Here is a 12,372-nt window from a genome sequence, read left to right as displayed (position 1 = left end):
GTGACACAGGTATCTACAGTATCCTTTGCTTCGAACAGGTTGGCTTAATGGCTTGGGAGCCCCATGTTTGGTTCCTTGTTATCTCGACTGATTGTCACTGAAACCTCACCAGTCACTGGAACTGTTCTTCACTGTAAAAAGGGCAGGCAGTAAGACAAACTCCCTCTCTGGGGAACCACACAGTACCACAAACAAAACTAAAGCATTTCGTCCACACTTCTTCCACCACCGTAAGTAAGAAATGAGCCACTACTGACCATTCACCTGCAGCACATGTGTCTGATAGAGGTCTTCATAGCCGTAGGCATGGCAACTGTAGTTCCCCATGTGGATGGTTGTCACCTTGGTAATGTACAGGGAGCCATCGTCCCCAAAGTCCTGAAATACAGGAGAGGGATGGAAGAGGAAAATTAAGTAAAGAAAGAAGAGGCGGGGATGACGGTGAAAGAGCAAAGAGGAGAAGGAGAGGGAGAGCGGGAGTTGTACGACAGGGAGTAGTGGATGAAGAATCGGGCGAAGGAAGGAGCCACAGGGAGTGAGGTAGAGGAGGTGGGAGAATGAAGATAGCTTGATAGAATATGTAAGGATGCTCGGAGAGAGCGAGGAGAGGAGAGGAGAGAGGAGGCACGCAACAGCAGGGAGTGATGGGAAAAGACAAGAGAGAAAAAGAGTGATGCGAAAAGGAAGAGAAACCATGAATCAACGGTCTCCCTGTTGAGCTGAAAGCAGGCGTTGGGGAATTTGATCCTCCTCTCTCCCCTCATCACGCTGCCTTAGCCTGATAAATGGCAAGGGTTAAAAATATAAAGCCCATTAGGTTGATGAATGAAGCTGGTTGTTGTTGGTGCAGCGTGCGGCAGTCACCAGGGGGTTCCAGCCACAGCTTAGGGCGGATTAAGGCATTAAATAGTTTGTTGTCCCACCAAGTGGCAGAGCAGATGTCCTGATGCAGAACTGTCATGACATGGAAACCACAAACGACCGCTTTCTTTCTGAGGGCTCTTGAAATTTATGTGACCTGACAGAGAAGAGTCAGTTTGTGAGGAAAATGTCAGATGACTTTCCTGTAAGATATACAGGGGAGTTTGGGCAGCATTTAATGTTCCGAATTTACAATTGAGGTGAGAGATACAACTACACCAGCGAAGGCAATTAAAAGTGAATGGGCTGTTTGGGCTAAAATGTATGACTGTAATATATCTGGCAGGATAGCTTAAGATATATTTGTGTTTAAACTCGTAATCATTTATGGTTCCTGTGAAAAAAAACGTGTTAACAGTAATCATTAAAGGCGCCTCTGATTCGAAGATCATATTGTCAGTTGCATCATTAGACTTTTTTTTTTCACTGCTACATCAACACAGAATAACAGCATGATACTGTAAGCTTACTTTAATAAACATTTCAAGTCTCAAAATTCTCCAATTGCAAACCTAGTGTAATTGAAATAGTGAAAGAAAAAAATTACACTTATTGTTTAATGAACCCTTACAACTGTCAGAGATGATATTGTTGTTTGTTGGGCTGCTATATATTTGTGTGTTATATGTGTGATCGTCGTGTCTCTTGTGTTGTTAAATTGATAAGTGCAAAAATAAAATGTTTAATTTTATTTGTGTTGCCCAATATCACAAATCAGTGTCAGGAGGCTTCACAATCTGTACAGCAAATCAGCATCCCCTGTCTTTAGCAGCCTCGATACAAATATGTAAAAACTCCTTTTAAAAAAACACTTTAACAGTGAAAAAAATGGTAGAAACTTCAGGAAGAACTACAGAGGAAGGTTCCCTCTCCCAGGGCAGACAGATGTGCAATGAGATGTGTACAGAAAAGACCATGAAAGCATGAGATCTGACATGTTGGCAGCTGTTGCAGAATTTTGCTAATACTTCAAAGTTGTCTTTCACTCTAATCGTGCATTATGTCTGCTTGGCTGGTGTCATCAGTGACTAAGAAGACATGAATGTAAATGGCTGATCTCTGCTAGCACAGCTCCTCATAACAATGGGAATAGTCGTTAACCTCCGAGTTCATGAAATGTACCGATGATACACAGACAAACGGACTGAGAAAATTACAGCCTTTTTATTTTTATTCAAAGTAAATTATATGCTTTTGTAATAGAAAGAGGAGTGGAAGAATTATATGTGAAGATGACCATGTTCGAAATAATAAAATGTTAAGTCACTCATTAAAGTTTTGCTTTTGAGATGCAAAACTACATCAGTGTCTCCTTTGACCTATCCTCAAATAACATTCATCAGTGCTTTTTCATTACATCGGCCCTTATATACTTATTCATTTCATGTTTATCAAGTTGCTGCAATGTACATGCAAATAAAATGAGCTGTGTGGTAATTGTTTTAATAAAAGAAATATACATTATTCATTTAATTTCTGCATAAATGAATCGGTTTCCAATCTCACTCAGACGTGCAACACTTTAGTTGATAACTACAGAAGCTATAAGCAGCTGTGGTGGATTATATTGCTGTTCTGTCTGCTTCTGTTTGTAGTTCTGCCTGTTTTCTTTCTTTCATGCAGTCGTGTGAAAAACAGAAACAGGTCTGAACCCACCATTATACAGGGTGATGTTACTTTTTGGAGAACATAGCTCTACTTTAAAATGTAAAATGGCCAGTTTTGAGGCAAAAATGATTGAGAGTTAAAAAAAAAAAAACACACAGAGAAAGAAACATGGTGAAAACACTACAGTGGAGTGGAAGGTCAGAACAAGGCAGGGCAGAGAGAGACAGAAGGAGTACAAAGACCATGAAGAGAGTGAAGGAGAGCAGACAAATGAGACTGATTGTAATGGAGGCTCAGCTCTCAGGTGTAGAGGTTATATGCCAGAGCGCAGAAAGATTTCCATCACTGTCGAATGAAACTTCTGAAAACAATCCTACTTCCATTCAACACAGATCAGCAGAGGAAAACGGTGTGCTGAAAGGACTTGGACTGGAAAGTTAAATCCCCTTCCTCCTCTCACCCCATTTCCTCTTTAACCTGCACTGTTAGTCTATTACCTTTTATTCTGCTTTCTTACTAAGGCTGACGTTTTATGGATCCGTTATATGAATGTAGATTTTACTGCAACACTGTCAAACATCATTTTGAATGAATATCATATAATATTGGCTGACTGGTCAAATTCTCTGTGAAGTTACATAAAGACTAATCTACTAGACTAATCTAGCTGATTTATATGTTGTACTCTCAGACAGTTGAAGGTAGTCTGAGTGAATGTTATTCAGTGTGAAAACAGGCTTTGGGAAAAACATTAATGGACTGCTTTGATCAGACCTCTCCAGTACAATTAAATCCAGCAGGAACTACTTAGTAGTTTATGATTATAAATTAACAAACTAGCAATCCATGAAGTCTTGCATTGTTAATCAGATGAAATACATTATATCATAGAAATCTCAAACATGAAATTATAAATGTGGATTTTAATCAGAGGCTTGTGGATTTTGTTTTCTTTCCTTTTTTAGTTTATTGTTGGAGCAGCTGATAGCAGCGCAGCACAGATAGTGTGATATTGGTTATTTTCAGGTAAAAAGATGCTATCAATTAAAACTGGACTAAATTTTATTGAGAAATTGAGGGTTTTTTAGATCCTAAGCTCTATTTCAGTTGCATTTTGATGACTTTATTTTCAATATGTAAAATTTTCTGGAGGATCTTAAGGACGTACTTCTTAAAATAAGCAGATAGAAAGTAAAATCCTTTACATACATTAAAGTGTTATCAGGTGAGTTTAAAAGTGAGACTTCAGTTTACTATCCAGATTAGTATATAGACATTAAAAACATCCGTGTGTTTAAAGGAATTTTCATATACTGTATGTGTCATATATGAAAAAGCTCCTATTTTTATATACTGTACGTGCCATGTATGAAATGTTCCTTAAACAAGCAGACAGTGAGGGACAGATAGTTGATGTCTTCGCAGTTGAGCCAACCTGGCTTTATGACTGTTGCCATAGAGACAGCGCTAAAGTAAACAATCTTATAGCGAAGACAAGGTCACCTGGGCGCTGCCTGAATAACTGAGTGTTTCAACTGTTGTCCTTCAGATGTGCTGAAGCATTTCACTTTGAAATGTAACTGCTATCTCCTTGGTCAGTCAAGTTTGTGTTTGTCAGTAAATCTTTTTGCATAAGATGTCCATGTCTCGAAGTTTCTGAATTGAGGAGCTCAAGATTTCTATAACAGTGTGCTTCTTGTATAATCAGTGCTTTGTATTAACACATATGGCATGTGCTTATTGACAAATTATTAATGCGCTGTACATGTGGATTTACTCATTACTCAATTAATAATGCACTATATCCATAAGAAATACAAATCCAAGCATCCACTTGGATGGACTTTAGATGTCTACATTTTTATTGGATGATTTATTCGTCTTTAACCAGGGTGTCTCTTGAAATACAAAATCTTTTGTACAAGAGTCCAATTGACCACAAAAACCTTTATTTCTTTACATATGCTTTTTCTTGTTCTTGATCCTGAGATTCATCCAGAGTACCAAGAAATTACTCAAATTGTAAAGAAACCCCCCACACAAAGTACTGAGGTTATCTCTACCATTAATTTAGGGATTAGTTTCATCTTTGATTTGACTGAATGAAATGTGAGTCAAGCACAGCCGGGGCTCCTCTTTCCCTCCTCCACTCAGATCACTCTGCTCTGCTCTGCGGAAAATTCATTATGCATGGTCAAGAGCCTAAGGGACCTCTGTTGCCATCGCCTCTTCTCCAGACTCCACCTTAACACTTGACATTGTTTATCAGCTCATCATCACAGCAGACCAACAAGGCCGCCCATTAACATGCAATTAGTGAATTGTGATCCGGTGGTGAGTAAAGCAAGGCCGGCGCTGTGCTGTCACCTGTGCAGATGTGTCTAAACAGGAGCATGGTTACATAGTTCATTAAGCACTGAGCACTTTACTGATTCAGGGAGGAGGCTGGTGAGTAATCTTTCTTTGTTTGCCACTTTCCTTCACTTGAATCCTTTTTTTTTCATGTTACTATTTTTCCGCCATCCTTCGTTCCTCTTCTTTCTTGTAAAGTTTGTTGTTGGTTGATTAGGGCAGACATTGTAAGGAGATTTTTTAAATCAGCAAATATGATTCTTGGCACACCTCTGTACTGCAAACAGGGTGAAAATATAAAAAATAATGTCCTCATGAACTGAGAAACTCCCAGAGCTCTTCATACCTTTATAGCAGCAATGGGATTTTCTTATTATAAAAAAGTTTTAATAGACTATTTGTTTTCAATCAACTTGAAGAGCTCCTCAACTGTGTCCCCTTGCTGCTGAAGTTGATCAAATATTAATCAGGCAGTCCAATTAAATTTCTGGAAAGAAAAATTATGAAAACACACACACACAGTGTGCACACTGGAAACTTTGATGGGTTTCATCAAAATGGAGGAGGTTCTACGGAGGATCACTTGACATAAAGCTACTTTTATCAATCACTTATATGTGGCTCATGGTAACAAATTGACTGGGAGTTATCAGTAAGCCTCAGCTGTTTTCAGCAGACAAGTTCTGTTAGCGACTAGATGGTGAAGACAGTCAAACATCTAGCAGCTAAAGAACCAGATATTCCTCTCAGGAGTTAGTGGAAACAAAACTAGAGCTAAAAGGAGAGTGAAAACTAGATTTATATTTATTCATCGGGTGGATACAAACACAATGCTAATGTGTAAGTAGCCCATTGTGTGCTAACCCATTACCCACTATGACAGCTTTAATATGTAAGGACTGTGTGTCTGTCAGGTTGTTTTGCTGTTCCCCTTGTGGACAAACCATAGACTAAAAAAATAATGGACGTAGCCACCATGACATCATCCACTGGTTTGTGGACTCGAGTTTGGCATTTTGACCGTCACCATCTTGGATTTTTGGAGCCAGGAGTGACCATATTTGGAAGAGAGGGTTGAGCTGACCCTAATGTTAGCTGCTAGCTTGGTTAGCATGGTGCATTTACAGTCTATGGTTCACTGTGATTATGCTGATGCTAAGTTTGGCTTGCAAAAATAGGCTTTAAACAAAACATTCTTACCAGATAGAGAGCCAACTCCTTAGAGGATCTTTTAGTACAACTGAAAGCTGAACAGGACTTTTTAGATGACCAAAATGTTACATTTAACTTTCATGACCTGAAAACACACTGAAATAGCGACGGCTACGGCTATACTCCTATTCTAATCTGGGTTTATGATACGTAACATACGTAATCAATGTAGTCACCATCGCAGCGACTTGTCAATTACAAACTAGCTTTATCGACTATTTTACTCTAAATGGGCCTATAATTTACAAAATGAACATCATGCTGTAATGAAGACTTGAAACTAACGATTGAGACCATAAACTCGTTGGGAAACTGTTTACTGAGGTAATAAATCAAGTAAGAAGTAGGGTCATTTTCTCATAGACTTCTTTACAATCAAACTTCTTTTTGCAACCAGTGGAGTTGCCCCCTGCTGGCCATTAGAGAGAATGCAGGTTTAAGGCACTTCTGCATTGGCTTCACTTTTCAGACCCAGAACTACCTGCTTGGGCCAAACATCTATTAAAACTGCTTTAATAGTGTTCATAATGCTAACATCACTTGACTGTACATAAGCAGTGATGTTGTTGTAACCAGAAGGATAAAACAATCTAGACATACAACAAAAATTAACATGTTTTCAGGAAATATTTCTTTGCTTAAAAAATGGGAGAAAAAACTCTACTATCATCACCAGCAGCAACAAAAAACAGCATCAACCATGACAAAGGAAACAACGACAGCACTCACATTGATATCCTCCAAGTCCAGAAAGTTAAGTATGATGCCGTTCCTCTTCCAGATGATTGGCGGGCGCAGCGTCCCCTGGATGGCACAGGTAAGGACGGCACTGAGGCCCACTGTTACTGTGGAGACGCTGATCTCCTGGTCCTCTGCCAGGCTCAGTTGGACAACTTCTGTTAGAATGAGAGTTTGAAGAGAGATGATTGGTGTTGGAGAGCGAGAGTGGATGACAGAGGAGCAAGGAAGAATTGATAGTAAGGAGAAAAGATTGAGAAAAATGAGAAGATGGAAAGCGAGGGAGAAAAAAGGCGGCAGAGAAAATCACAAATCAGAATGAGTGCAGATATAGTGGAACAGTAGCCAAGCTTAATACATTTCTAAGCATCCATCTCATTACAAGTGGACCGGGGAGGATAAACAGCTGTCCAGGAGTGAAGGATGTCCCAAATGAAAAAGGACCACGTGTCAGAGGACACACAGCTAGCCAAATATCATTCTTCTCATTAAGGGAAATTTATGTTCATTGAAATGGCCATCCAATTCAATTCACCTTTACGGCAAATTAAGAATTATTCTTCACTGGTTCCCCTTGGCGCCATAAATAGTATCTGTCGCCAAGCTGTGTGGCCAGGCACCAAATCTACAGTCACAGTCTGAAAACTTTGTAATGCACAGAACATTTTTCTTATTGTCAGTTTCACTTTACACTGAGCCTTGTGGTTTTAGTAGAGATAAAAAAACAGTGTCTTTGCAGCAAAAGTGGGCTATGTAATATAGGCAGTATGTGTGTTCTCACCATTATGGGTTTAAGTCTATCTCATGTTCTTTATTATATTTCGATACCACCCAATCCTTCCTCTTTCTCCCATCTTTCTTTTCATGTTTCTCAGATGGGAATGTCATTAGTTTTGCAGGTACAGTATTTGGCCATTAACAAAAATATTGGACAAATCAAAATTTTGACCTGACGTTAGCACTAGAAGAAAAGTTAGAGGATCACTAAAGTTATTCCAATTAATTCGGAGGATTCAGGACATGATCGTCTACTAATTATGGCAATCCATCTAATAGTTGTTTAGACATTTCACTCAGAACCAAAAATGTCAACAACCATTATCTGGAAACCATGAATATCTGTACAAAAGCTAATGTCAATAAATTCAGTAGATGCTGAGATATTTCACAAGATAAGTAAAAGTAAAAAGGCAGAGGATCGTCAAAGGATGAATCCAACTGATCCAATTTTTTTTTAGCTTCAATTTCTCGTCAAAAAATGGGTAAAAAATTAAGAAAGGAGCATAAGTTTGGCAATGATTGTGACATATTATGTGAATGTGGAGTTCAGGCATGGCGGCACTGACATTATATCTGTCAGTGTGTGTGACCTTGGATCAATATTGGCTCAGGCACAGGATATTCTTGGTTCAATAAATTAAGAGACACAGACACCTGATAGAAATCTACAATAAATGGAGCCAACCAAGCATAAGACTGTGCAAATCTCTACGGTTTTCAGACACATACTGTACAACTGCACACAATCAGACATATGTGTGCATGCTATACACCATCTACACACGCGAGGCATTTACTGGACCGTTACTATTTACTGCCCTTGCTGCATGACCTTTCAGAACTAAAACAGTTGAAACGAGGATACACCAATTAGAGCAAAAAACAGAAAAAGAGCAGGGAAATGGAAATCTCTCATTATGTTTGGAAAGTAAACATCCATAGATAATCCAAATGCTATGATTCGCAAAATAAATGGTAATACATTCAGTACAGAGAGACCAGAAACACTATCCCAACCAAACAGGAGGAGGAAAATTCCCAGAGAAACCTGACTTCTAACTTATACATGCACTTCCTCTCTGTGCTCCACCACTGTATTCAATATACCACAACCTATAATGGTACACAAATCTATGTGAACAAAAAGATGTGAACAAAAACACTGGCTTTAATGATGGAACAACAGTAATAAGATCAGAATCACAACAAACCTTCACTCCAACACCTACATGGGACAATATTTAATTGTCCAAACAGATAGGAAGTAGATGGCAAACGGACTTTGAAATGTTTGCGGGGACGTTCCTGTCCAGATCCAGACTTTGACAAACGCTGTTGTAAAAGACCCCTGGATATTAGCTGTCTGTTTCACACAGCTCTCGAGATGATAGATATATCCGGGCTGACAGCTCGGTGTGTCAGAGATATTTCAGAATGCCTTTGCTACAGTACACTGCCAGGCCCAACAAAGTTATAATTCAGCAGAGCAGTAATTTGGGTGGCAGAACAGCCTTTGAATGCCATGTGGACAGATGAGGGATGAAGTGCATTGATCTGACATGGCTTGGAGGGCTGGTTTAAGGGTGGTACTGTGAATTTCAACTAGACCACTGCTCATATTGAATTTAATACAGTGCATAGAACTAAGACCTGTGCAGTTAGCTGTGTCTTCATGCAGTTGACTGTTCAGATGGACATCTAGCATGACTTAATATTGATTCTTTTACATGTAGAGAAGTAGGGATACAGCTGTAAAAGTCTACTGTCTCCTCAAAGTTCAGTCAATGCAGCAGTATAAACTGTAATTAATAGACTACGGTGAACAAAACACTGCCTACTGTGAAGGATAGTTGTGCTTCCAACAATGACAGCAGACAAAAATAAGCAAGCGCTGTGAGGACGCAATGAAGTCAGGACTGTAATCTAGAGTCATTTATTTGACACAAGCAAAAAAGCAACAAGATGTTCTTAATTACAGGTTTGAAATTGATTTAAATATAGAGTCAAATAGCAGCTATTAAAAATAACTGTTGGCATGAAAGAAAAAGAAAAAATGGGTCGCTATTAAAGCTGTGAGTCATCTTGGGACTTTTGTGTGCCTAATACTTGTGTTTTGAGAACGAAACAAATGCTTTTGTAATTAATATTTTCACCTTTTTCACCACTTTGTTGTCAAGGACAGACAGATGATGTATTGCTGTACAGATTTTAAAGCCCCCTGAGGCAAATTTGTGATTTGTGATATTGGGCTATACTAATAAAATTGACTTGACTTGACTTAAAGCAGCACTGACAACTGAAAGACAAGCTACAGCTCAAAGCCGCTAATGCAGGGCTGTAACACTGCTGTTTACACACCAAATCAAATAGGAAATACTCCATCAATTAAAAATAGACAGCTGTGTTTAGATATTTCCAGTGGCAGTCTGCCAACCCTTCTTATGAGGTCAGTCTAAACTTGCAAACTTCCTGCTGATGTATTCCTCCTCATTTTTAATGTCTGACAGGAAGGCCATAGTCAAAAACAACAACAAAAAAACCCATCTACCTTCATGAAAGATGGACCAGTTGTGAAATTAATCCTAACACCATGAAATTAATCCTGTCATCCAAACTCAACCCACTGAGATTACGGTTATGATACAATGATGCCTTTTTTTAAACGATTAAAAATAGGCATCTAGTAATAAGTTAGAAAATTGGATGATTGCTGTTGTCACTTTTCTAGGGAAACTGGGTCTAGGAGAGTCATTAAGGGACCATTTAAATGCCAAGATTTTTCAGTTCCAGTACAATTTAAAACTGCCATCAGTTCATTGCAGGTTGGCCTCTGAAGTTTTAAAGAAAATAGACAACTTTAATGAGCTCAAGATAATAACAGTCACACATTGTAACTTCATTGTAACTGATTTGATGGGTTTGTCAGTGTTTACAGAACTGGAGGTACAATGTGTAACTATTACTCTATTTCACAGGTTTTGTTGAGTACAGAGCCAGAGCTCAATTAATTTAACCCTAAGGTGACATTGACACATCATATTGGAAAACAGTATCCCAGGAGCCCAGGTTGCTGGCTTTTTACTTAGCTCCTAACTTTATGGTACCAATAAGATACCTGGGTTCTGGTACCAAACACTAAATGTTTTTAGGTAGATACTTTACTTTGAGCCAAAAAGAGGCCCAAGTTTTTGCACCAAAAACAAAATGTTTTCAAGATATCTACCTTTCAGTTTTGGGCATTATGCTTGAGCTACTATTTGAACCTTTGTTTTTATCACCAGCGAGCGGTCAAGTTAAAATCTGTAGTCTGGTTAAAACGGTGCCCAAAGCCCCCAAGCTTTTGAATAGTCGACTATTCGGCAGGCCATGAGGATTTTTTCTGACCCTTATCATGTGTTCAACTCTGAGTATGAGCTGAGTATTCTGGGTTCCAATGTGTAAGCACAAAACCTTCATTTGTCCTTGTATCAGTTTAACTTACTAACAGGAAATTCATGGAAAACAGAAAAGGGTAATTGTTTGTTTTGTTGTAGGCATGTACTGTAAAGTCAGTCATTCATTTGTATGCTTGTAACTTATAATTGGGTCTTTTAAAAATATTTCAGAATTCCTGTAATTTTTGCAGTTTCAGTGAATAGTTTATTCAGTTATTTAATTAAGGCCAGTGTTTGTGAATGTGTTTATATTGATTAAGCAAGCATGCGACGGTTAGAGTTAGGACACATATAGGACATATCTGTCTTTTATGCAGCAATTCCTTTAGTCCAGGGGAATTGTCTTTTACAGGAGATGGAAATGTACCCTTGGTCTTGACCTTGAAAATAATAAACATTTATCTACCAACATATTCTTTAATTTCAATAAATAAGCCAAACATATGTCTTAACACAAACAAGCCCACAAAGGACTCTGACTAAATAAAATACTGCCTAGAATGAAGTTATGACTTAAATCACAAAATGTCCATAACAGACTAAGAATCTGACCAAGCATTCAATGTCAGCTTTTGGTGCTTGGTACTATGAACACATTGTGGACGACATTCAATAAGTAGTGGCGTTCAATCCCAGCCCTAATACCTACACCCATGTTTAACTAAACCACAAAGATTATATCCACCCAGAGCAACTCCATAAAAATCTGTTCGAACATCCTCCCATGTTCTGTCCCATCCTCAGATGACTCAGACAAATTGCATATCCACAGGCAGCGCCCGCTCTGCCCTGGACGGCTGGGGAAGGTTGTCATGACATTATCTAGTTAATGATTCCAGCAGTTTCCCCCCCTTTCTCCCAAAATAGCTCCGGTGTGCAAGTTCGTAATTGACTTTCTGGGGAATTCAGGAGCTCCACTGATCGATCAGCCCTGCTAACTGAGCTATGGACGGGCTGACAGGGCCAACAGGGAGGTTTCCTGTATTCAGCTCTGGAGGGATATAGAGTTTAATGTGAGTAAAGAGAGGAAGAGGGAGTTAGAAAGAGGAAGGTGAAGAATCAAGGCTAAACACTGGGGGAAAGAAGAGCAGATAATGACAGAGACAAGGAGGGGGTTTCAATGACACATTCAGAAATAGCATGAGTAAAACGAATGCAAGCAGAGAGAAAAGACAGAACAGGGAAACGAGGGAGGAAACAAACCAGACGTGGGGAGCTCAATTGTGAGAGAAAAAGTGTGAGAAAGAGGATGAGCAAATGAAAGAGTGAAAGTAAGAAAGTCGAGCTGAAAGATGGACTGAGACAACACAGAGGCAAAAGAGAAAGG

General features: G+C 39.0%; 1 protein-coding gene across 3 annotated transcripts in view; it reads right to left on the bottom strand.

Annotated features, from left to right (window-relative positions):
- The window catches only part of fstl4 (follistatin-like 4), a 221,111-nt gene that overhangs the window by 29,891 nt on the left and 178,848 nt on the right, over positions 1–12,372 (bottom strand). For all 3 annotated transcript variants that reach the window (XM_042431545.1, XM_042431543.1, XM_042431544.1), the window contains 2 exons: positions 6,823–6,989; positions 258–378 (listed from right to left, as the gene is read on the bottom strand). In XM_042431545.1, coding sequence (XP_042287479.1) covers positions 258–378; positions 6,823–6,989 — 288 coding nt within the window. The remainder of the gene's footprint in view (positions 1–257; positions 379–6,822; positions 6,990–12,372) is intronic.

The sequence above is a fragment of the Thunnus maccoyii genome, chromosome 13 (genome assembly GCF_910596095.1).
Source record: "Thunnus maccoyii chromosome 13, fThuMac1.1, whole genome shotgun sequence".
Classification (NCBI taxonomy): domain Eukaryota; kingdom Metazoa; phylum Chordata; class Actinopteri; order Scombriformes; family Scombridae; genus Thunnus; species Thunnus maccoyii.
The sequence above is the reverse complement of the archived record's forward strand: the minus strand, read 5'-3'. Positions and strand labels throughout refer to the sequence as shown.